The 26,845-nt window shown below is 42.7% G+C and overlaps 1 protein-coding gene across 7 annotated transcripts in view; it reads right to left on the minus strand.

Moving 5' to 3' along the window:
- The window catches only part of PLCH1 (phospholipase C eta 1), a 206,501-nt gene that overhangs the window by 25,693 nt on the left and 153,963 nt on the right, over positions 1 to 26,845 (minus strand). For all 7 annotated transcript variants that reach the window (XM_045812139.2, XM_045812148.2, XM_087870300.1 and 4 more), the window contains exons 9-12: positions 21,716 to 21,836; positions 16,265 to 16,436; positions 11,438 to 11,545; positions 2,563 to 2,724 (exon numbers count right to left, since the gene is read on the minus strand). In XM_045812139.2, the coding sequence (XP_045668095.2) occupies positions 2,563 to 2,724; positions 11,438 to 11,545; positions 16,265 to 16,436; positions 21,716 to 21,836 (563 nt within the window). The remainder of the gene's footprint in view (positions 1 to 2,562; positions 2,725 to 11,437; positions 11,546 to 16,264; positions 16,437 to 21,715; positions 21,837 to 26,845) is intronic.

Consider the following 26,845-nt stretch of genomic DNA (forward strand, 5'->3'; position numbering starts at 1 on the left):
TTTAAGAACTCCAAAGGACGGGTAAACTTCTCGTGCCTACTACGTTCTTCTAGCCTGAAGGATGAGCACTTCATGCTTCTTTTACTTCAGGGCCTTCCAGGGGAAAGAGAGCACAAGGAGAACACAGTGCCGCATGGCCGAATGACAATCCAGCAAGAAGGAAGCTGAGGGACACGCGGCCCTGAACCAACAGCCCATCCGCAGCCGTGGCTCTCAATCTGCACGTGTATCCAGCACACACGGACTTATCTCCGCAGTCACTTGTCTTTGTTTGCCCACTGAACCCAAAACCATGTTTAAAAAATTAACAGCAGTGTTAAAAACCTCAACACTTCGCAGCCTGGTTTATTGAAGTCACAGGCTCCACATACTGAGCCTAATTCATTCTTGTGGTCACCTAGATGGAATGGAGAGTGAAAAATAAGAAAAAGTGGGATGTTCTGCCCCACCACATGTTGGAAATTTGAGATCCCTTGCCATCTTACCTGACCGGGGACTTATCACTAGGATTTCTTCCTTGAAAAGCAAAAGAAAGATGGGTTTAATTTGTTTCATCCCAAATCTCCAAGACCTGCTGTGGCCTCTCCAATTGGAATGATCTAGGATGGAGCAAAGACTTCTCCAAAAGTGTCCGGGGAAGTGACTGGCCCAGGTTAGCCAATGAGAGTTCAAGAAGAACAAGAAGCAGAAATCAAGGTGAGCTAACCAATTTTACAGACATTTGTATGGTTAAAAAGGGTGAAGGGGAAGAAGCTATTGCTATTCATAGAAATTTTTAAGAAAATTCAGAATTGTATGGGTATTAAGGAGGGCACATATTGCATGGTGCACTGAGTGTTATATGTAAATAATGAATCATGGAACATTGCATTAAAAACTGGGGATATACTGTATGGTGACTAATATAACAAAATAAAAATTATGAAAAAGAAAAAGAAAAAAGAAAAAAAAAGAAAAAAATTGTAGGATCAACGGTAAGGGCAGTAATACTGTAATTTACATTTCGGTTGCCTCCCCAACATTCCGGTCTGCCTAACACGCAGTGTCAGAGGGGTTGACCTTGGCACCACTTCCAGGGGTAAGTTCTCTGGCATTAACAAGCCAATATGATCCCATATCCTTGGCAAGTTATCGTTCCAGGGAGGACATGGACTCGGGGCCACGGTGATTAGGTTAGGCATGGGTATATGAGCTAAGCTGCCCAATCTGAGCTCAGCACAAACTCTAGAGAGTAACCACCAATGCTGAGTCGTCACTGAGATTCAAGGGTGGTCACCCCATATGGTCCTCCCTCTGCCTGGGGATCCTGGAGTCCTGGAGGACAGGCGGCAGTAACAGGGAATCTGTTAGCTGAGTCAGTGACTGCACGCATCTCCTCCAGGTCAGAACAAGTGCCCTCAGTGCCTTGCAATGATAATATCAATACACCCACCCTTTTCCTTGCCCATTTCTGATATTCCTATTAAAAAGCAGAGTTAAAGTCTCAGCCAGAGTCCAAATCATTCATTCATTCAGCAACGTCATAGGAAAGTCGTACTAAGGCCCAGGTACTATAACAAGTCAGAAAAATAATGGTTATTAAGGCTGGCATGGTTCTTGTCTTCAAGGAATCTATAATCTAGTTGAGAAGACAGATATTGAGCAGATAATTACATACGTGTTAAAAAAAAAAAAAACTTCAGAAAAGAGAAGCTATTACAGGCTTCCACGGACAATATAAAGGGGATAACTAACCTAATCCTAGGTTGAGGCAGGACTCATTTGGGGCATCACACTGAAGCTGGAATTTAAGAGACTGAAGTAGGAGTTGGCAAGAGCAGAGGTAGGAATGGAGTGTTCAGGGCAGAAGGAAAAGAACGTGAGGAAGACCATGACATACAAGCAGTTGTGGTTGGTGGGACAATTGTGGGAAGCAGTGTGACAGGGAAAATGAGAAGATCTGAGAGGCAGACGAGGACGCAACGATGCAGGTCTTTGAATGCCTGGTTAAAGAGCTTGTAATTTATTCCAACCATAACGGGAAGCCGCTGAAGAGTTTTGAACAGTAGAGTGACGTGGTCAGATTTACATTTTTAAAATGCCATGCTCATTTCAGAGTGGAGATCAGATTGAAGGAGGGCAAGAAAGGTCCAGGTGACAGTTGACATTGGCCTAGATGAGGACCCAGCCATGGACATGAGAAGTGGACAGATGGAAGACGAGCTCAGGAGGTCCAGTCAATGCAGCAGAGAGGACAACCGGCTGGGGAGAGGTGGGGGTGCCGCACGTGGTGGGCTCGAGCCTTTTCTCCCAGCTAGCAGGCACAGGGAAGATGAGCCCCGGGCCTCTGTGCTTTTTCCTGAGGGTCCCGGTGAAGGAGTATTTGAATTACTTCTACCCCTGCCCATCCACTTTTAACAATTTCTCACATCATTTTGCAATAGGAGATTTTCATTTCTCGAGCAATATGAGGAGAGAAACAGAAGAAATTGGACAATTTCACAAATGACAAATGATCAGAAACAGAGAATGAGGTCCTTTCTCTTTCCTATCGAAGGACAAGTACAAGAGGGAATTGTGTACCTGTTTCAGGTGTGCATTTAAGCCTTCGTGCGTGGCCTTCAGGAGAGCTCTCACTGTGAAACTATCAGGATCTTCTTTGTCTCGAATTTGAGATTCTTTTAACAGTGACTCCAGTTTTTTCCTTATGAAAGATTCCACCTGATGCTCGGTGGTCCCATTATTCTGCAAAGAATTAAGCAATGGAAATTATTTCCCTTAAGAAACACAGAATGAGAACACAACCCTCATTCAAGCCCACATTGCTTCTATAATTTGATTACCTTTCAATTACCTGAAAGAAGTTAAGCACATTATACCATTTTGGTCCTCCCCCCCACACATACACTGATCCCCCCAAATAATGATTACTGTGACTATATTCAACCCTTGAGAACCTTATAAGGTCTTATTTCAGAGATGCAGAATCTGATGTTCAGAGAAATTAAGTTGCTCAGGTTACAAAGCTAGTAAGTAGCTGAGGCAGAACTCAAACTTAGGGCTCCTAAATCCTTCCCACCAGGCTACGTTGCACTTTCAATAGAGGGAAGGGGAAGAGGAGTTTTTGAAAACTAGGTTTTCTATATCTACATAGGTAAATGTGAGCAAAAAATATGCTATTTAAAAAAAAATCACTTCCTTCACTGAGGGGGAAAGAATGTTACAGAAATCTCTAGAATTGAGGATTGTTCTGAGATAAAATTTCTTTCCCATCTCTGATCCCAATGTGTAACTAAAGGGAACTCACTACTGACCTGTGCCGTGATTTGTCATTAAAATCACTTTAAGATCACAAATAACTTCAAATGTTTGGGATAATAAAGCTATGCTCATGTCAGATGACAACTCAGGCAACTTTTAGGTGATCCAGAGACACGGATTTCCTTGAAGTCTTTCTTAGCATGGCTTTCTGGCCCCCTGCTCTGCCTGACCCCAGTGGCCCCGGGCTCTTCAGTTCCTTTCTCGTCTCCCTAGACCCAGCACCCGTCGCTAATTCTTCAGCCACCGGCTGGAGGCCAGCCCAGCCACAGAAAAGGAAAGTGGTCCTCCTCCACGAGGACAATGCCTACATTCCTCACCAAAAGTTTAAGGCCTGTTTTCTACTGGCACATTTGTTACTAAGAGATCATTATATCTAAACCCTGTAGAACCAGGCAGTTTTCTAGTAATGGCTTCTATTTCACAGAATCTGGTAAGAGAGGAGCCACATAAATGTCCTAAGGGGATAACCTATCAGAATAGGTTGCTGACATTCCTGGTATTAAAATCACATGCATGAATGTCTTTAATATATCTGGTTAACAAGGCACCTCACTTCAGTGAAGGCTCTCAGGTCCTGCAGGAGATGCGAAGATGGAAAAGAGCTGATCTGCATGGATGGCAATGCCTGCATAGATGCTAGAGAGGCCTACGGAAGCACGGACGGTCAGTACAACAGCACTTCTGAGAGGGAGCACAGCATCCCTGCCCCAGTGACCAAGAAGACCCCCAAGAAGAGGAGGAAAGGTCTGGGGCTCTGCAACAGCGATGGAGGGAGGGGCTTTCCCGTCATCCGTAGCTCCAGCAGAGGTTTGCTAGAACACAAGTTCACGGAGAAGGGGACTGGCCGATAAAGCCGGAAATGTACTTTAGGGCCAGAATGCAATAGGTGGGGAGCTGCTGAGAGCCTCTGGGTAGCTAAGTGTCTGAGTAGTTAGTATTTTAGAAACAATATTAACCTGACAGCATGTGCAGAAAGAAGACAGGGGAGAGGAAAAGCCAGACACACTGGTTCCTACTACCAGCACAAAGAGCCTAGGCCAGTGTGTCAGGAAGGATTTAACAAAGAGGAGAGTTGGAGAACAAAATTCATTTTGCATACAACAAACCCACTGAGCTGCCTGCTATATGCCGGGTGAGAAACACGACTAAAACACAACCCCACTGTCACAGAACCTTCAGTGTCACGGAGAAAACGGACACATGAATGGCTGACTACACAAGCAGGTACAAGTGACAGGAGTAAGGAGCATCACGGGCAGACAGAAGAGGGGCGCCTCCCCAGCCCTGGGAAGGTGGGAAAGACTTCCAAGAGCAGAGGAAACCTGAACCAAGCCTTAGAAGATGAGTATATTCACTTCCTGTGGCTGCTGTAACAAGTCACACAAATCTGGTAGCTTCAAACAACAGAAGTGTATTCTCTTGCAGTCCTAGAGGCCAGAAGTATGAAATCAACATGTCCACAGAGCTAGATTCCCTCCTGTAGGAAAAGCTCCTCCCTTCTTCTTCTAATCTATGGTGGTTCCTAGTGTTCCTTGGCTTGTCGGCGTAACTCCAGTCTCTGCCTCTGTCTTCACACGGTCTTCTTCTCTGTGTCCCCTGCTTCTGCTGTGTCTCCTCTTCTTATGACTGAGGACACTCGTCATTGGATTTTTAAGGCCCATTTGGTTAATCCAGAATGATCTCATCTCCGCAGCCCTAACTTAAAAACATCTATAGAAACTCCTTTTCCAAACAGGGTCACACTCCTAGGTACCAGGGGGTAGGGCTTGCACGTATCTTTTGGTGGCCACATATCAAACTCCTATAAGGAATGAGAGTTGATAATATGGCAGAGAGTGGAGTGACAGCATTCCAACATGAGTGAAAGCGTGGAGAAAACAGTATCAGTAAGAACCAGTAACCATATGAACGTGGAGAAAAAAGCCCAGGGAAATACAGAAAAAGCAGCTAAGACTGTCTATCATGCTAAGGTTCACAAAATACAGTCATATAATGATCCGTCATTTGAGCTGCCCAATGCCCTGTATGGTAGCCGCTAGGGTTAGCCACATTTAGTCACGATATAAAGGCAGACAGACTCAAAACTTGTCCAAACACGCATGCCTAGGAAGTGGCTGAACAGGGACTGAACTTCAGACTTCCAATTCAAAATTCTGGTCTATTTCATCATATAACGCTACAGTCGTCCCTCTAAATACTATTACAGAGAAAGATAAATTCTCAAGTCAAATTAATCACAAGCAGGCTTATTTTTGACAACCTATAGGACATCTGGGAAATACATCCCCACAGTCCCTCTGTGGGAAAGAGCAGGTTTCACTTAAGTTCAGAAGGAAGAGAATTCCAGGTGTCCAACTCCCAACACATTGGATCAAGTGACCCAGAGCCTGGGAGGGGGCACGTCTGTTGGGAGGACCTAAAGAGATGGCAATGTGAGCGCACCCAGCATGCCCAGGTCACACAGAAAGCCCCAAATAAACCTCAGTTCCCTTCCCTGGCTCGGGGCCACACAAGTCAGAGACAGTGAGGAGATAACTGGGGCCGCAAAGCCCAGACACTTTCACAGGCAGCAAAGCAAGGCTGCACGTACAAAGCGCGGCCAACTGGTGCTGGAAATAATGAAGGCTTAATACAAAGGCTCTAATTATTCACTTCACATCCTCCAAACACTGGGAGTTGCTGAAGGAATGATATTACTGCCTGTTGATCTTTCTCTTCTCTGTGATTTATAGCACGAGAAAATTAGCAGCCGTGGAGAACAAATAGATGTGTGTCTGAGGTTTCATTAATGTGTTCTCATTCGGTCCTGGAACCCAGGAGCACTACTGAAAGAAAGCTGAGACAGACACTTAGCCCTGCAGCCTGTCAGCTAGTGTGCAGCTGCAACGGGGACCACAGCTGAAAGCCATATGCATCTTGTGCTTTTGTGCCCTGAGCCAGCGGCAGAGGAAGGATGCTGCAGCTGGGGGGAGGGGGGGAGGGGTGGAGGGGCGTGCAGGAAGCAGCCCTTTAATATGGTTGGGAGTAGTTTCCACCAGAGAAGAAATCAGAAGAAATCAGGGTTCCTAATTCCTGCTTCTGAGAAGTCAATCTAATCTAGGAATATCTGCCAAAAATAGATAACTCATACAAACACATTCTTGTTTTTTCTCCAGTGTGAAATTGAAGGACAACTGGAAAAGCAGAGAGCCAGAACCAGGGCTACCACTCCAGGCTGGGAAGCAGCAGGAGAGGGGCAGGACTGGTTGGGAGGGGCTGCCCTTTAAAGAGGGACCCTCTCAAACAGTGGCGCTCTACTGCCACTGCCCTATGGAACCACGGCGGAGTGAGGGGTTGGGGGGGTTTCCAAAACCCCCAACCTCTCCCCAGACCAATTACGTGGGAATCTCTGGGCCAGGACCTGGGCACTGGGATTTCTTTTTTTTTTTTTTTAAGATTTTATTTATTTATTTGACAGAGATAGAGACAGCCGGCGAGAGAGGGAACACAAGCAGGGGGAGCGGGAGACGAAGAAGCAGGCTCATAGCAGAGGAGCCTGATGTGGGGCTCGATCCCATTACGCCAGGATCACGCCCTGTGCTAAAGGTAGACGCTTAACCGCTGTGCCACCGGGGGCACTGGGATTTCTGAAAGCTCTCCTGTCATTCCAGTGTGCAGCCAAAGCTGAGGACCTTTACTTTAAAACAAAACAAAACAAAACAAAACAAAACAAAACAAAACAAAACAAAACAAAACACTGGACTATCTCACCATCCCCAAATGCCTTTTCCCTGCCCCCAGGCTAAAATGTGGAGCCAGGAAGGATAATGTATTCGGCACCCTTTGTGAGGGCCTTAGAGCTTTCCAAGCCTGGTATCTGAAGGTCTCGGGCTAAAGACCAGCTTCTCAGCGGCTCAAGTCCGTGAACCGCTCCTGTGCCCCGTCTCCTGGGTGCTGCCTTAGCTCCCTTAGAACACACTCTGCCCAGGCAACGGCTCGGGACTTACATTAGCAATACTTGCGCTGCGACTGCTATTCTTGTTACCAACAATATCTACTATTTATTGAGCACAAACCATGTGTCAGGAGTGCGTCTGAGTTCTTTACAGGGTGTGAAAAAGTTGTTCCGTGTTACTGTACAAGGTCTCATTTAAAACTTGTCGGAAGGCTTAGTGTTTGTGGGATGAGTGTCACATACGAGACAGAGAGCTAATATTTGTGCCTAAGAGGCTGGCTGAATATAGATTCACAGAGCACAAGAAAAAAGACAGCGAATAACTCAGTGAAGAAGAAAAAAGCCACTGAAGTCGAAATACAGGGGTGCAAAGTCCGTAAGTCACACTGACATTAGAGGACCCCGTAAAGATGAATAACGGTGAGTTGGCCTCACTGAATCAAATTGGTTAGATAACTGTACTGTGGTTGAAAGGAAGCTGTCCCCTGTGTCTTTGAGCTGTGTGATTCTTGAGTCACTGAACAACACACTGGCTTTGCCATGGGGCTCATATATCATGGGTCAGATTTTCTCTATGGCTGAAGCCGCAAAATCATATGAGGCAGAAGCTTAAAGAATTCAATTAATTCAACAACAGAGAGACTTTATTACACAAGCAAAAAACTTTAGGTGTGGTTTGAACCCCTTAGTTAGAAGTCCCAGTAGGGGTGCCTGGGTGGCTCAGTTGGTTAGGTCTCCAACTCCAGCTTAGGTAGTGATCTCCCGGTCATGGGATCGAGCCCTGCATCGGGCTCTGCACTGAGCAGAGTCTGCTTCAGATTCTCTCTCCCTCTCCCTCCTGCCCACTTCTTTCTCTTTCTTTCTCTCTCTCAAGTAAATAAATAAAATCTTAAAAAACACACACACACACACAAAAACGATTTAGGAAGTCACAGTAGACCAGGAGGAATAAGAAGCCCTGTGTGAGGGTCCCGCCTCCCATTCTGCTTCTAACACCAGGTAACGCAGGGGAACCTCAAGTCTTGCTTCTGACCTTTGCATTTGCTGTTTCCTCTGCCTAGAATGTTCTTCCCCAGGTATCGGCATAGCTAACCCTTCACTACTTTCAGGTATTTGCTCTTACGTTATCTTCTCTGTGAGACCATTTCTGGCCATCCTATGGAAAACTCCCGTGGACTCTTCACATGGTACATATATGCATGCCCACGCACACATGCCCACGCACACATGCCCACGCACACATGCCCACGCACACGCGCACACACTTTCTACACTCCTTCCCTCCCTTTTAGAAAGATTTATTTATTTTTATTTTGGAGAGAGAGGGAGTGCAAGCAGGGGGAGGAGCAGAGGGAGAGGGACAGAATTCTTAAGCAGACTTCCCGCTGAGCTCAGAGCCCACATGAGGTTCGATCCCCAACCCTGAGATCATGACCTGAGCCAAAATCAAGAGTCGGTTGCTTAACCGACTGATGTACCCCTCCCTCCCCTTTTTCCTTTAGCACTTATCATTGCCTGGTACTTATACAGATTACTTGTTTGTTTTATTTCTTGTTTATCCTCCTCTTCTCCTATTAATGTGTAAACTTCATGAAGGCAAAGATTTTTGTGTTTTGTTTACGGATAGGTGCCCGACACCGACAACATGATGGCTGCATTTCCAAAAGGAGATGTTCAGTAAAAATGCGTTGAACATGACCATGAATCTTGTGTAAGCCTCCTGAGAGTTAGCGATCTGGTGCTCATGAATGCTAAGCTAAAATTTTTATTTACTCCGATAACTCAGACATAATTTGTAAATCTAACCACATGCTGTTAACTTAAAACTGAGGTTAAGAACTCCTCTAAAGTAATTATTGGTTTCACATAAGCTATGCACAATACATCCTCTTTTGCAAAAATGTGATCAGGCAATTTACATTCGACACTCAAGGTAAGGCGTTTGAGCCCTGTGCTGACAATAAGACTATGAATTGACTGATTACAGAGTAACACTTTGGCTTTCTAAACACAGCATCGCCTTTTCTCAGAAGAGCTCAAAAATAGGGAAAAAGGACTCAAAAAAGTGGAGTAAGAACTTTATATATTTCCACTACAATATTCGTTCCTTTATGTATATTCTCTCCCAGAGTCTAACAAAGAGATGCCTGGAAAACCTTATAATTCAGGCGCACTTTGCTTTTACTAAAGCCCAAATCAAAGAATCCAAATGAAAGATCATATCTTTACAGAATCGTGTTCTGAACTGCCTACCTGTGTGGCTTCCTAGAAACCAACGAGGAGGCTTTGAAGATGGGGGGACTCAGCTGGATATTTTCACAGGGGAAGTTAGTGATTTGTTTCCATAAAATGACAGCGAACTCTCCTTTATAATTACAGATACTTAACATGAAAAGTTAGGAGCTCACTGATATTAGAAGAAAAATTATATAACTGGGTGGATTTTGAAACCAGAACAACTTGGGTTTTACTCAGAGCAATAAATAACTACTAAACTAAACTTCCACTACTCATTTTCCACTAAAAACAGCATTCCCTAACTATGTAACTTAGTCAAGCCTCTCTGTTCCCTGCTTTCAAATGACAGACTACTCTGAGGCTGGCAATCAAGAGATTTTGAAAATAAGATGCAAAGATAATGAAGATCAGAGACCAAAATTTGGTTTCTAAAATAAAGCTTAAAAAAAACAGAGCTACATTATCCAGAATTGCATATAAGTAATAACAAAAATAGTAAATATCTGGAAGGGTAAGAAATAAACTATTTATTAACAATTTTGCTTATGTACATCTGCTTAGGTTAATTTTCTGTGACCATAGCCCTATTAGTGGTATTTCATTGGGCTAATATAAACTATTAAAAGACAAGAGATGAATACAGATGGTAATTTTTCCTTTTCAATTCAAGCTGAATCTTTCCCACTTCATCCTTTTTTTTTTTTTTTAAGATTTTATTTATTTATTCGACAGATAGAGACAGCCAGCGAGAGAGGGAACACAAGCAGGGGGAGTGGGAGAAGAAGCAGGCTCATAGCGGAAGAGCCTGATGCGGGGCTCGATCCCACAACGCCGGGATCATGCCCTGAGCCGAAGGCAGACGCTTAACCACTGTGCCACCCAGGCGCCCCCCACTTCGTCCTTTTTAAAGTGCATTAAAGCCAAGAAAAAAGTGTCTACTGAGAGGTCAGCTGTCATTACACTGATGCCCACTTTGTAATAATGCTGGTTCCCTTTGATAACTACAGGAAGCCATATTAGTTACCACTATTTCAAAGAGAATGGACTGTTTTAGCAATGTAATAAATGAATTCAGGCCAAGGATGCAAATTAGAAGATTTTGTACAAAATTTCTGTTTTTCAGAGGGAAGAATAAGCCCTGATCTCTAGAAGAATACCACTTTTCCACAGAAACGAAATTGCAGACCCCATAATAAACTAACGTGAGGGGGTGCTACTCTCAGCCTGTCATGTGACCCGGACGATCATGAGTTGCAGAGGTGGGGGAGGGGCAAGAATCCTAGCCCCACCATGAAGAGATGGGAGGAGTAGCTCTTTAAGCTCCACGCTTCCTCTAGGTTTGCCCTTGCTTTGGATTACCTGGCTAAATGATGCTTTTCTACAAAGGCAGCTCCGTGATCTAGGACAGGGTTCTGAGGCATGGTGCAGAGAGCAAACTATCCTACGCCACTTTATCTAAGATGCAGCAAATCAAAGATTTAGCCAAGAGTCCCATTTCTGTAAGAGCTTGGAAATCCTCTGATCCAAGGTACATTTTCTTCAGGCCAGGACGGGCATCCTTAGAGAAGCAGACCACGTACAGCTGGGCTCTGCAAGCCAGCCTTGACAAGCGGCACAGTGGGGCTGTTAGCAGGAGGCAGAGGAGAGAATGCTAAAGCCAGTTTATTTCATCAAAGACCCGTGACATTTCCAACAGCAATTTGAGTTTTGACCAAGTTGTAACAGGAGAGGATTTGTCCCTAGAGGAAGGGTCAGACAGGTTAATCATGAACATTTCTTCCAACTCTAAGACACAAAAATCCTTGACTCAATGAGCATCTGAGTGTCTATGTGCCCCAAAACAAAGAAACTTTCAATAAATATCCCTTTTGCACCACAACCGCCATACTGTAGGGATTCCAACACAGCAGCAATTTTGATTGCAACACATTGAGGGTAAAAATTGTAACCAAACCTGTAACTCACATAATGGAGCTTGAACTTGCACTCATCTTCAATTTCATCTGCGCTGTCTTCGTCGGAAACTTCCCCCTCTTCTGCATCATCCCCAAGATGGTAAGGCAACTTCTTGCCCTGAAATGGAGCAACACACCCAACTTAAAAACGACGATAGTGTAGATGTCTGCCGTCTGGGGCAGGTCCACCTGATTGGTAGAATCCAGATCATGTGCCTACACCCTGGCTCCAAGATGCTACAGAAGCAAACGTCCAGCATTTTTGGCCACTATGAGCGGATTCCTTATAACACAGGGATGGAGGAGGATGGAAGGGTGTTCATATGCCTGGCAGCCAAGAATAATGATAAATTTCTAAATGTCATCCCCGACTGCTATCCAGGCTGATGTCCTCTAAACTCAAGCCCTTCTTCAGCACGCTGGATTTTCCCTTGCCCATTCCCTTCTTACACAGGATCTCCAGCATACTCAGGTTTTCAAAGAACTCTCTGTCCCTATGTTCCTATACCTTCCCTGATACCCGAAGCTCTTGACCCTGGGTCCTGAGCACAGTGACAGTTTCAAAGTTGATTAAATCATTTACATAATGAAAGCAAGATCTATATTAAGACTCCAAACTCTTGGGGTTTGGATATTTAAATTTTTCTTCTTCGTTATTTTCTCCATCTTAGAGAGGGTCATTTATAGGATTAAAAGGGTGAGATTTAATTTCCCTTTGTACTGATACGTATTATACTCCTATTTGTACGATTGCTATCTGCAAAGTAAAAACTACACTTTCTCACACGAACCTGTTTAGAGATAGACAGATGCATACATGTGGATATATACCTACCTATAATTCTAAGTAAGTGCGGCAGAACATTGTTTCATTTCCTCCCATGTATCATTAATAACGAAACAGCTCAGAATTAAAGTATTTATGTCTGTGTATTATTTTAAGTCTTTCCTGATACAGAAGGCTTCCATAAAACGAATTTATTTTTCTTTATTTGAGAGGGCACTCTAGAGTCGCTATGTTAATACAGCAGCACCAGAAATAAGGTACTCAGCTAAGCAGTAACCAGACACGTTCAGGAACATATAGACATCAAGTTAACGACCGCCTTCATTTATTCACCACCAACTACTTATTCGGAGTCTCTGTTTTGGGCACAGTGACAGACAACCAAGATGGACCTATACACGAGACATTTAAAATGTAATGACAGCAATTCCCTCTTTTGAAACAGAACAAAGCCAACATATGTTTTAAATGTAAAGCAGGGGGGCGCCTGGGTGGCACAGCAGTTAAGCGTCTGCCTTAGGCTCAGGGCGTGATCCCGGCGTTATGGGATCGAGCCCCACATCAGGCTCCTCCGCTATGAGTCTGCTTCTTCCTCTCCCACTCCCCCTGCTTGTGTTCCCTCTCTCGCTGGCTGTCTCTATCTCTGTCGAATAAATAAATAAAATCTTTAAAAAATAAATAAATACATAAATACATAAATAAATAAATACATGTAAAGCAGGACAGAGCTAACAAATACAGGAAGTAACACCCACAAGTCAGGAGTAACGATCCTTGAATGATAGAAAGAGTTCTGCTACCACTAACTGTAACCGTGATGGGTACGCAGCGATGAGCGGATCGGACAGCCGCACCGGCCGTAGCCCCCTTCGTGTACGCGCGGTGCTGGCTGAGGGAACAGAGAGAAAGCTGCCTGCTCTGAGCATCCATAGGTGTCCTAACTTTCCAACCATTTAAAATTGAATTAAAAGACACGAGGGCCATATTTTTCACCAACTCTCCCACATTCCTGGTTCTCAAAAGATAATTTATCCAGGCAGATAGGAAGAAAAGCAACGCAACAGAACACTGTTTCTTAATGCTTCTTATCAACAGTTACACCTAAGGGAAATTACAGAATAAATTAAGGCAGAATTTAATACGACTCGAGGAACTTGGTAGTGGTCCAGTTGATGTAAACGAAGAATGGCCAGGTGTCTCTTAGGGGTCTCTTCCTGGTCTACAGACTATTGCAGGCAGGAGTTACCAAGAATTACATTCATTGGTCCATGATACACGGAAATATTGCGAGAGACTGGAACCATAGCTACCGCTCAGCTCCAGGCTGCATGACCCAAGGCGTGTGGTAATGACTATGATTTGCGTCTGTAAAAAGTAAGACGCTCGGACCCGATAGTTACGGTTTCTTTCAGCAATAAGAGTCTAGGGAAATTACTAAGTCTGTTATTATTTTTGTTCAAAAGCAACTTTTCATTTGCTTTTCAGGAGATAGGTGTGTATATATATATGGTTGGAAAGTATTGTATTATAATTATAATAATAAACAACTTGTCAATCTCTAAAGTGGTAAGGAGCCACTAAAATGGTGCCTTTTGGACCAAAGATTGCTCCTAAAGGAATGTAGGAAAATCAGTTCCTTTGTTTTTGCTTCAAATGGAAATGCATTGGTCCATAGATCTGGGAGATCTCCTTAAAGTCTGAAGAATGTTGTTACTAGCAAATGAACCTTAAATGCCTTGAAATGCTGGCAGTTCTCTCTGTTGCCACTCCTCCCATGAGTGGCCAAGATCGTCTGGTTCTGGTGCACCCTGGTGCCCATAAGCCCTAGGACAAACGGCTCAAAGTCCAATTATGCAGAAGGGACTCAATTCATATCAAATATCTACCTTAAGTTCCACTGTCCAAAAGGGAACTATTTCAACCAAATGGACTTTGAATTTAACCTTCTGACTGCTGGCTCAAGAGTACAGGAAACATGGAAATATTTACAAAGCTATTAAGGTGACATGTAGCTTTTTAACCCAGCAATCAGTTTTCATCACATAAGAGTTTGTTTTAGCAAGACTTTAGGAAAATTGACCTTAATGTTCTCTCTTACAGTATTTGGAGCTTTTATTTAAAATGCTTTCACACATACAAATGCCCGACAATACCTCTTTGATGGATTCAGTCTATAATTCTCATTTAAGTGACAGAAAAATAGGTTTTGACCAATTCCAAAGAAGACTACTCCACATCTTTCCCATTTGCCACCCTCCCTTAGAGTCCCTGTTAAAGTATTCCTGGGAAATTACACCGCATAACTTTCTTATGCCTCCTTCGTGATGTTTGTTTTTTTGGTACACATTTCTTTTAAGTAAAACATAACTCAATTTGAGTATTAACACCCTGCTGCTCTTTCTTAGATATTTAGTCTCAAAATAATACAACTATCCAAGATGGATTTAGTCCAGATACACAAAATTAACTGGAAGTAAGTAAAATCACAGTCAGCCATTCTGGCTATTCTTTGTATTAATAATATTCATTGCAGGTAGTAAATTTCCTCCCTTGGAAAATCTGTTCGTAAAATGTCATCCTATTCACCTGTTGCTCCTTCGCACACACACGAGTCCTGTGGGGCATGATGTCTGTGCCTTGCTCTGCTGTGAAGCAAGCTCTTCTCACTTACATAACCAAGGCTGATCAACCGTAAACACTGTTGTTTGTCTGTTTGTTCTTTGTTCTTTTTTTTTCTTTTCTTTTCTTTTTTTGACAGACAGTTATTGGAACTTGAAGGGGAAGAGAAAACTCCGGAAGAAATACTTTCAGATACGGACACAAAAAGCCTCCTCTTCCTCTGTATGCACCACACCTATACGTCCACACATATACCTCTCGCCAGGGTAAACTCCGCCAGACTAAAATAGTAAACACTCACTCCTGGGTATTTACCCCAAAGATACAGACGTAGTGAAGAGAAGGGCCATATGCACCCCAATGTTCATAGCAGCATTGTCCACAATAGCTAAATTGTGGAAGGAGCCGAGATGCCCTTCAACAGATGACTGGATTAAGAAGCTGTGGTCCATATATACAATGGAATATTACTCAGCTATCAGAAGGAACGAGTTCTCAACATTTGCTGCAACATGGACGGGATTGGAGGAGATAATGCTAAGTGAAATAAGTCAAGCAGAGAAAGACAACTATCATATGATTTCTCTCATCTATGGAACATAAGAACTAGAATGATCAGTAGGGGAAGAAAGGGATAAAGAAGGGGGGGTAATCATAAGGGGGAATGAAACATGAGAGACTATGGACTATGAGAAACAAACTGAGGGCTACAGAGGGGAGGCGGGTGGGGGAATGGGATAGGCCGGTGATGGGTAGTAAGGAGGGCACGTATTGCATGGTGCACTGGGTGTTATACACAACTAATGAATCATCGAGCCTTACATCGGAAACCGGGGATGTACTGTATGGTGACTAACATAATATAATAAAAAATCATTATAAAAAAAAAAAAGAAATAGCAAGGAGATAGGTAGGAGAAGGAAGGGAAGAATGAAGGGGGGGTAAACAGAAGGGGGAATGAACCATGAGAGACGATGGACTCTGGGAAACAAACTGAGGGCTTCAGGGGGGTGGGGTGGGGATTGGGATAGGCCGGTGATGGGTATTAAGGAGGGCACATATTGCGTGGTGCACTGGGTGTTATACGCAAGTAATGAATCATGGAATATTGCATCAAGAACTGGGGATGTACTGTATGGTGACTAATATAACAAAATAAATATTATTAAAATAAAAAATATAGTAAGCATTCGGCTCACAGCATTGATCTTCTCACTTCACAAAAACAAATCTCAGAATACGTGATCAGTCAACACAAGCTCTTTCTGAAGGTTAACTATTAATAAAGTGGAACAAGATGCATACACAAATCCAGACGATCCTTCATGGATTGACTCCATTATTCTCTTGATAAACCAGTTTTTAGTCCTCACAGGAGAGAGGGCTTCATTGGTCATTAATGCCTTTTACTGCATTCGTTGAGGTAATTACCTTCACTAGGATTTTGCCTTTCAAACTCTGAGGGCTTGGAAGCTGTTTGGTCTCTCCTGTGTCTACAGATGATAGGTCCAATTTGTCTCCAAATATTCCTTTCAGGTACTGGGCAATCTTCCTCTGCTGCTGGATACTGCAGTGATTCTCAATGGACAGTATGACTGGGAACCTAAGAAGACAGCGACATATTCTAAAGGCATCACGTACAGGCAACTCGCAGGGGTGTTTGAACATCATTCTATATTCATTATGTTCTTACAATCCTAGTGACAGTATTTGTGAGAGTGGTGATGATTAAAATGAGAAAGATGAAAGATGCATTTTTTTTTTTAGATTTTATTTATTTATTTGGGAGAGAGAGAGAGAGAGAACAAGCAAGGGGAGCAGCAGGCAGAATGAGACACAGGCTCTCCATTGAGCAAGGAGCCTGATGCGGGACTCGATCCCAGGACCCTGGGATCATGACCTGAGCAGAAGGCAGATGCTTAACCAACTGAGCCACCCAGGCATCCTATGGAAGATGCATTTTTTTAAGAAACTCTGTTGACCAAATATATTTTGCCAGGCATAATGGCTGAACAAAATACCAACCATGTGGGATGACTTCATTTAATATTTTGCATTTTAAAAAATGGTACAGACATTATGTCTCTTTTAAAAGAAAAAAAATGGAAAACAGTCTCTTGAATAAATGGCGCTGAGAAAACTGGAGCATCAGCATGCAAAAGAATGAAACTGGACCCCTTTCTTACACCATACTCAAAAATAAACTCAAAATGGATGAAAGACTAAAATATGAGACCTCAAACCAGAAAAATCCTAGAAAAGGGCACAGGCAGTAATTTTTCTGACATCACCTGTACCAATATTTTTCTAGATATGTCTCCTGAGGCAAGGGAAATAAAAGCAAAAATAAACTACGGGGACTACATTGAAATAAAAAGCTTTTTCACAGTGAAGGAAATCATCAATAAAACAAAAAGGCATCCTACTAAACGGGAGAAGAGATTTGCAAGTGATATATCCAAAAAGGGATTAATATCCAAAATATATAAAGAACTCATGCAATTCAACATCAAAAGCCCTCCAAAAAATCCAATTAAAATGGGCAAAGGACCTGAATAGACATTTTTCCAAAACAGATATACAGATGGTCAACAGACACATAAAAAGACGCTCAACATCACTACCAGGGAAATAAAATCAAAACCACATGAGGCGTCACCTTACACCTGTCAGAATGGCTAAAGTCAAAAACACAAGACAAAACAAGTGTTGGTGAGGATGTGAAGAAAAGAAACCCTCATATGCTATTGGTGGGAATGTAAACTGGTGCAGCTACAAAAAGTTAAAAATAGAAATACCATATGATCCAATAATTCCACTACTGGGTATTTATGCCCAAAAAACCCCAAAACACTAATTCAAAAAGACAAGCCCCTATGTTTATCTCAGGATTATTTACAATAGCCAATGTATGGAAGCAACTTAAGTGTCCATTGATTTAATAGACAAATGGGTAAGGAAGATGTGGTGTGTACACACACACACACACACACACACACACACACACACACACACTGGAATATTACATAGCCATAAAAAAGGATGACGTTGTGCCATTTGCAACAACATGGACCTAGAGGGTATCATGCTAAGTGAAATAAGACTGAGAAAGACAAATGCCATATGGTTTCACTCATATATGGAATCTAAGACGAAAACAAATGAATAAACAAACAAAAAGCAGGATCAGACCTATAAATACAGAGAATAAACTAATGGTTGCCAGAGGGGCTGGGCAAACTGGGTGTAGGGGGAGTGGGAGGTATGGGCTTTCAGTCATAGAACGAATAAGTCATGGGAATAAAAGGTACAGCATAAGGAATACAGTTGATGGTTTTTTTAACGTTTTTTTATTATATTATGTTAGTCACCATACAGTCGATGATATTGTAATAACATTGTATGTTGACAGGTGGCAGCTACACTTGTGGTGAACACAGCATAATGTAGAAACTGGTCAAATCGCTATGTTGTACACCTGAAACTAATGTAGCATTGTGAGTGAACTATACTCAAATAAAAAAAATAATAAACTTCAGGATAAAAACTTCAGGATAAATAAATTCAATTTAAAAAGTGTCTAGGGGCGCCTGAGTGGCACAGCGGTTAAGCGTCTGCCTTCGGCTCAGGGCATGATCCCGGCGTTGTGGGATCGAGCCCCACATCAGGCTCTTCCGCTGGGAGCCTGTTTCTTCCTCTCCCACTCTCCCTGCTTGTGTTCCCTCTCTCGCTGGCTGTCTCTATCTCTGTCAAATAAATAAAATCTTTAAAAAAACTAAAATAAAATAAAAAGTGTCTAAAAACATCTAACAGACCACAGAGTATCGTTAAGTGCAGATATTTAAAAAGATATTATCAGCCCCCAGCTTGAAAAATCAATAATGGAAACCAATAATGGAATTTCATGATTTATAGCATCCTTTGCCAAGCATTTCAAATTCATTTGTATAGGATTATAGTGTTTATTTCCAGAAAGGAAAAAAAAAGTCAAGCATTCATATCCCCCAGTCCTCAGGTTCCTGTACAGAGAACGTGAAACCCAAGTAGATTGATGACCAAAGACAGCCTCAGGAGTTGGTGGCCAAGGCAGGAAGGGAACCCGGACTGATGACTGATCTTACTCTTCTTCTGATTTTGTTTTTTTCTTCAGAATAAGAAATTATTTCAAATTTAGATTGTTGTTTTTTTCTACTTTTCTCTCATATATCTTCCGAAGTAATAGGCCACATATATTTTCCAGAGTATATAAGCCAATATTTAAATCGGCTAATATATCCATGTAGAGAAAAACAATCTTACTTCTGGGCTTGTATGACAGCACATGCTTCACAGGAGGGCCTATGACCTCCTGAAATTACATCCTTTCCTCATTAGTAAAACCTGATGCCAAAGGTACTAGAAGAGATGAACCTTTGCGACCGGAGTGGGTTACCTTACTCTAATCTATTTGCTCCTGTGTCCACATGGGTTTTATCCCAGAGTGTTAGAAAGAGAGAAAAACAACAACAAACTAGCAAGAGATTGTCTATGCACTCACATCAAGGTGTTCTAACAATGAGTTTTTAGATTAGCAATCTGTTTATAAAAAGCCTATTAGTGTCTAATGATACTCAATGTAAAGCAGTGCTTCTCAACAGGGGACAAGGGACACTGTGAGGCACTGTTCCCAAACAGATATTTGTCAACATCTGAAGACCTTTCTGGTGGTCACAATACGGGGAGGAGGGTGCAGGGAATGCTACTAACATTTAGTGTGGAGAGGACAGGACGCTGCTAAGCGTCTTAGAGTGCACAAGACAGTTTCCTGCAACAAAGAATTATCTGGTCAAAATGTCAATAGTGCCAAGGTTGCGAAGCCTGGGCATAAAGAAGGCCTAAGAAAGAAAAGAAAAAGACTAAAGTTCTAAATTGTGCTAAATACTCGTATCAACTTTTCATCTGAAGTGCTTTTCTCCTGAGTATTCCCAAACTTGAACTAAGCACCGTCCAGTCATCAGAGGCTCCTCCAAGGTGGCAGGTCTGGTCAACACCCAACTTTGCATTTTGAAAAACAATGGCAGAATCACTTCATCACCTTGGCTAAAACTGGTAGCCATCAGGGTAGAAAAGACCCATCAGAATTCAGTACTTGGGATTCTGGTATGTAGCAGACACCATAAACCAAAGCTGCCACGTAGCACGTGTCTCTCATTGCAACGTCATTTTTAGCCTCATGGTTAATAGAAAAGAAGACCAAATATTAAAAACTTTAAAGGCTACTAATTTTTTTAAAATTAATTTTATGCAATTGTAATTTTGTTTCTTTTAATTCAAAAAAATCATTTCCTAACTGTCTGGTATATGGCAGGCACCTGCTAGGCAATAAAGAATAAGACAATAGCCCCGTATTTCCAGTGAGCTCCTGATTTTTAAGACTCAAAAGAAGGCAGGAAGCGATCAGTTGTAAGAGCGTGCAATATAGACACAATAGAAATATGCTCAGGGTGCTAAGAACAGAGAAAGGAGCATTTAAATCAGCTGGTGTATCAGTAAGTTTGCCAGAGGGACAATGTCTCAGCAGTCCTGAAGGACGAATAAGGATTAGGCAGGTGGGATAATGGGAAGAAAGTGCCGGGCAGAGAGAACTGTGCATCAAGGTAGGGAGGTGTGAAAGAACTGGGGTCACTAGGGAATCCAGGAGACAATGAAGGCAGAATCCTCCATCTCTGTGGAGCAATGGTGGACGAAGACCCTGGAAGAGAAAGAAGAGGCCAAGCCCTGAAGGGCATAGCAGACGTGACTGTGTGCCACGGGGAGCTTTTGAAGGACTTTAAGAACGCCAACATCATGCTTATATTTTCAGAAAGAAAAATATTGCACCAGTGTGGAGGATGGACCCAAAGGGAAACAAAAATGGAGAGAAGGCAATGGAGCCAAAAGATAATTTAGGAAGTAGAATTGACAGGAATTGGCTGAATCTAGAATGACTCAGTTTTTGGCTAAAGACACGGGTGGACAGTGCTACCCCCAACTAAACAGAAACAGAGCCAGAGGAAGTTTGGCAGAACGAGATGTTGAGTTCAGTTTGGGATGTAAGCTCTGTGACAGTAGGAGTCTTCTCTTTTGTTCAGTGCTGTGGCTCTCTGCACCTACTGCAGGACGCCTGGCTGAGAGTAGGCACCATGACACACCTGAATAAACAATGGCATTTGTGGATTCTGAGGTACCTAGGGAATACTCGGATGACTTTTTACTAAGAATTTTTCTACATAGCTCTGAAACTGAAGGGAAAGTTCTGAACATATAATTAAATAATGCAAAAGTAGAACCATGCCAATAACTTAAGAAATAGTGACTATTAGAGGAATGAGGAAATGGAATAGAAGACCACAGGCCAAAAAAAAAGAGTGAGAAGCAATGACCGCACAGAGGGGAATGTTATCATAGAAGCCCCAAAAAGCAAGTATTGAGGAGAAAAGCGTCACCATTATCCAGTGCCAAGGAAGTGACACAAGTATATATAAGACGTCCGGCAAGCCTAAAAACCTAGCTGTTATCACTTTACTGTATTGTAACAGAATCTCAACAACCCATTTAGCGTGTATAGTAACTTACATTTCCAAACTTTATGACCACTGTAGAAATGTTGAAGTCAGTCTTCGCAAGAACGGGCTTCAGGGAGGCAACGTCTTGAGACAGATGGGGTAAGAAATAAATGGAGCATGAGAAAGTACAAACATGAAGCCCGTATTATTTGCTCACAGTGTTTTGCTAGGAAGGAAGGAGAGACCAGGGTCGAAGAAAGGGCCATGAGGACCTCAAGGAAGGTGTGTGGTGTTGTAGTTGTGGTACATCGGCGAGTGCTCTGCACGCTAGCTCGGCGGCCAGGCAGTGTGTACTTACTCATTCTTCACAAAGGCGTGCTTGTTGATGGTCTCCACCACATCTCTGAAGAGAATTTTTGAAGTCAGAGTATAACCGTGGTGGACCACTGGCTCCCCATCTGGGCCATCCCAACAGTCAACTGCCAAACACAGAACACCACATCAACAACACAAAGCTTCTGGTGTTTGCTAATATTTCGGGAACTATCAGACAAACATCATTTTACATTTATTATTTGAGATTATACATGTTATGATCATGACAAAGATACCAGACAGAGAGATGGGTGTTCTGGCGTATTTATCAGAATCACGAATTAAAGTTAATAACAATTCGTTTCTGAGCACTTATAGTTAACAAAGATGTCATATTCATAAGCAACCTACCGTTTACCAAGAACACTCATTAGAAGTCAATCTAAATCCATTCAAGTATGCCCAAGGATAGTGATACTTCTTCTTAACAGGATGTTTCTCTACTTTCACCTCTTCATTTTCAGTTTACTAAAGTCTTTTAGTAAATTGCAGTGACCCTCTCAAATCAGTATCAGAGTTCATCGTTACTGTTCACTTAAACTCATTATGTTTCTATTACATTCTCACTTTATTAATTTTACAGTAGCTATAAAATAACACTGACTTCCTAAGTTCAAATCCTCAGGCCCTGCCAAGATTGATGTGAACACAGGCAAACGATTCAATCATTTAAAGCCTCGCTTTCCCCATTGTTAAAAGGAAGCAATGTTGCATTTGCATCGTAAGTTTGAGTGATGACTACGTAAAGCTGCTTACGATACTGCATGGTACAGAGCAATTGTGACTGTTACTGATAATACTGATACGGCTATATGTATACACAGCCTCACTGGCTCCCAGCTGGAGAAAGACAACCACCACCGTGCACCCTGACTTAGAGTTTGCCTCCCTTGTTTTCCACTTGACCCCCAGACTGGTTTCTCAAAACAGTGCTTTCACCATGTTGTTCCTATGCTCAAAAGTCTACTCAGCGTATAACACAGCATGGACTCAGTAGATATATGCTGAATTTATTAATATCCCACAGCAGCTCCTGCCTGCTTAACCCCAAGATCTCTTCCTCTTCTGCTAGAGACTGGCTAGCAGTTCACTCAGCCTGTATCCACATTCGCCCTAGCACACAGCTGGACTACACTGCCCGGCCTTCCCTTGCAGGGGGATGCGGCCATTGAAATGTGGGTAGAAATTATGTGCACCACTTCCAGGTCTGGTCTGTGAAAACTTTCCCTACACAGTCATCCATGCTCTCTCTTCTTTTGCTATCACTGCAGAAGACATGTGCTGGAGATGGCATGAGCCCAGACCGCTAAATCATTGCTTGAAAGATTCACCTATTAGGGACACCTATTTTGGACTTTACATAAGCAAGACATAAATTTCAGTTGTTTTGAGGCACAGAGATTTTAGGTTTAACTCTTAAAGGAGCTACTGTTGCCTAAATACCCTAGATTCCATCTGACAAGTCAACCGTGTTTTCCCCTACACCGTACACTCACAGACATGTTCTTCCATTACACAAGTTTCCTCACATACCTCCGTGACTCTGCTTCTTTCTTTTAAGGGCAACCAAAATGCCCTCTTTCACTTTCTGTATCTAAATCCCAACCAAGCCAAAGCTAGGATCCCCCATAGAACCTTGCCAGCTCTCATGACATTGCCCTTCCATATAGCATAGTCAGGCAACTCTGCTTGCCAGAGCTGAGACAAGCCAAAACTCTCGATCTCACTGCTATGAATTCTCCCAAATTTTAAATATTGGCAATTAATCCATTTTTAAAATCACAGTAATGAGCCAAATATTCAGCAGGCTGGATTTGGCTAACGGAATGCCCGTTAAAACTTTGACCTTTAATTAGGGCCAGACAGTTCATGACCACACCCATTCTTTATTTTAGTAGAACCTTCCTCACAGGGGCGCCTGGGTGGCACAGTCGTTAAGCATCTGCCTTCAGCTCAGGGCGTGATCCTGGGGTCCTGGGATCGAGCCCCACATCGGGCTCCCTCCTCCGCTATGAGCCTGCTTCTTCCTCTCCCACTCCCCCTGCTTGTGTTCCCTCTCTCCTGGCTGTCTCTCTCTCTGTCAAATAAATAAATAAAATGTTTAAAAAAAAAAAAAAAGAACCTTCCTCATACATGTGCTTTGTATATTACATCAGGACATGATATCTCCATTTTCTTCTAAAACTTTAAAACTGTGCACCATAACCATGATAGGGTTTGATGGTTAATTTAATGTGTCAGCCAGGCTAGGCTACAATGCCCAGTTACTTGATCAAACACCAGTGTAGATGTTGCTGTAAAGATATTATTTTAGGTGTGATTAACATTTACATCAGTAGGCTTTGGGTAAAGTAGATTACTCTCCATAAAGTGGGTGGGCTTCATCAATCCGTTGAGGGCCTTAAGCCGAAAGACTTCCATTTCCTGAAGAAGGAATTCTCCTCAAGCCTGTAACATCAATTCCCACCTAAGGTTCCAACCCGCTGGCCTGCTATACACATTTCAGACCAGCAAATCCCCATGATCATGTAAGCGAATTTCTTAAAATTCACCGATCTTTCTTTCTCTCTCTCATGTGTATGAGAGAGATCCTATTAGTTCTGTTCCCAAATAGAGTTACCTATATTACAATCAAACACCGGCTGTTAAATTGTCCTTAGGGAAAAAAATGGAAAAGGTAAAAGGAGAAAAAAACTTTCAAGGTTAATACCACAGGAATACAGGAAACAAACTTTAAGAACAAAGATGCTGTAAAGATCGAAGGTTTTGGGATACTAGCACAAAGAGTTGCAGTGTTCCTTTGGACCTACAAATGAGGTCAAACCTATCAAAGACATTTTTTTTTTTTAAAGATTTTATTTATTTATTCGACAGAGATAGAGACAGCCAGCGAGAGAGGGAACACAAGCAGGGGGAGTGGGAGAGGAAGAAGCAGGCTCATAGCGGAGGAGCCTGATGTGGGGCTCGATCCCATAACGCCGGGATCACGCCCTGAGCCGAAGGCAGACGCTTAACCGCTGTGCCACCCAGGCGCCCCTCAAAGACATTTTCTAAGAAGAGGAGCTCCATCCATCTTTTGACGTGTACTTGACATTCTTTAATTTGTCTTCGGATAGAAGAATGTTAAGAAGGAACACGTGTTTCAAAAGTATATCATTTGGATAATTTAGACCCCGATGAGCCCCCTTGTGGAGGAAAAAGGGCATACCAGGTTTCACATAAATAAACTCACATCTCGCAAAAAGAACGGCCGCTGACAAGGCAATGCCATGCCTGTTTCGTTACCATGTATACATAAAAGTAGCTCTTAAAGCTACATTGGCCGTGAAAGAAGGTGCTCTTTTGCTAACACTTATAACAGCGGCAGAATATCTGTGGTCGAGGATGGTTCTTCTAATGCTCACTTTTTAGATCTATTTCATCACCTGTCTGCTAAACGAGGATAACAACACTCCCAAATGGTACCTGGCATCCTAACACGTGGCCATCAGAGCCAAGTTCAAATAGCAGTGAAGGTTCCTGTAAGAGCTCATGCTGTAATGGGGATGCTGGCAAGACGGAAATCCTCTAACCAATTCCCCTAGCCACAAAATTACCAAGGGCCCGTTTTTCAATCACATCACATATTAGAAGCCCCCGAAAGCACTCTGACAAAGAGCTGGTCAGTTCTGCAGGCTAGCCAAGCAGCTAATATGACCACTTTTCATAATGGAACTTAAAAGCGTTCCATCCTGATAGCGCTCCCAGAGATAACAGGAAAGGTTGTAAACTGATTATAGCAGTGATGCGACATCAGTTCCATAATGAGGGTGAAAATCTCCTGGACAGAACATCCATATTTATTAGGCAACTTGGGCTGAAAATCAAGGGAATGAAAGGCCATGTAAAAAACGTTATTCAGTTGATTTGCTGACAAGCCCGCTTCACCAAAAAAGACTTATTAGTCTTCCCCAAGACACTATATGTATGCTGACCAAGGACGTCCCTACAGCTGAGCTAATAGAGATGGAAGACACAATATTATCAAACTAGAAGCTCAGAAGTGGAGAGATCCTTCAGGTCACACTACCGTGAAGACCCCGTCCAGAACCATTACTCTCTACCTCTAAGTGCTGTGCTTGGCAAAAGCTGCTTCCCACAAATACCTGTGGGACCTGAAATTTCCAACCCTCGACTTGCTACGTCCTATAAATCAGGTTCTTTAAATCCTAGCTATGGCAATTTAAGAGTAAGAACAACTTGATCCAGACCCAAGGTAGATGACATAGCACTGGGTCTATATACACTGGTCTCACAGGCCCAAGCTTCAGCTGTGAGCTCAGATCTTCCAAGCACGGGGCTGACGGAAGTTGTTAGGAGAGCACAAAAGATCATGTCATCACATTCTCAGTCCTCAGGAACACCTGAATATTTAGATGGTAGTCCTAATCTTAAACCCAGCCAATTCTTTCTTTTAAAGCCAAACTTTCTCTAGCCTTCCTTATGTGACCAGATGGCCCTCCTTTGATCCCTCCTCGGGCTGGTCATGCCATTCAATGCTTGCTCCTCCAGAAAGCACATCAACTTCCCAGAGAACAGTGGAGTAGAAGAGTCAAATCAACCTGAGTTCAAATATCTGGTCCCAAGCTTCCCAGCTGCGGGAACTTGAGCCACTTCACCCACTCCAAGTTGGGGTGTCCTCTTGAGGAGGCTATTCTCTCCCCCTTAATGTTGTAAGAATCAAGTGAGAATGTAGGAAAGCACTCAGTCAGGACCTAACTCACAAAAAGGGCTGAAATCATAGTAGTTCCCCTGTTCCTTCCTACAGTGCATTCAAAACCAAAGTGATAACCATAATTTGGAGCAAGAAATACCTCCTGGACAAAGCCGACCAAGTCCCTCAGGTAAATATAATTCTTCTCCTCCACAAAAACCTTCCAGAAATAGTAGTTTGACTTTCAATGCCCACTTATAGATTATTCCAATAGTAATAATTTGAAGTAAGTCAAATAATAGGGGAGGAATTTGCTGATACAAGCTGGTGAGGGATGTATTGGAGAGATTGCATGTCCTTAAAGTTACCCCAGAGCTGTACATATTCTCAGTTGGTGTGAAGATCTGGAGCAAGGTAGGC

Source organism: Ursus americanus, chromosome 20 (assembly GCF_024610735.1).
Source record: "Ursus americanus isolate L20-20 chromosome 20, mUrsAme1.1.p, whole genome shotgun sequence".
Classification (NCBI taxonomy): Eukaryota; Metazoa; Chordata; class Mammalia; order Carnivora; family Ursidae; genus Ursus; species Ursus americanus.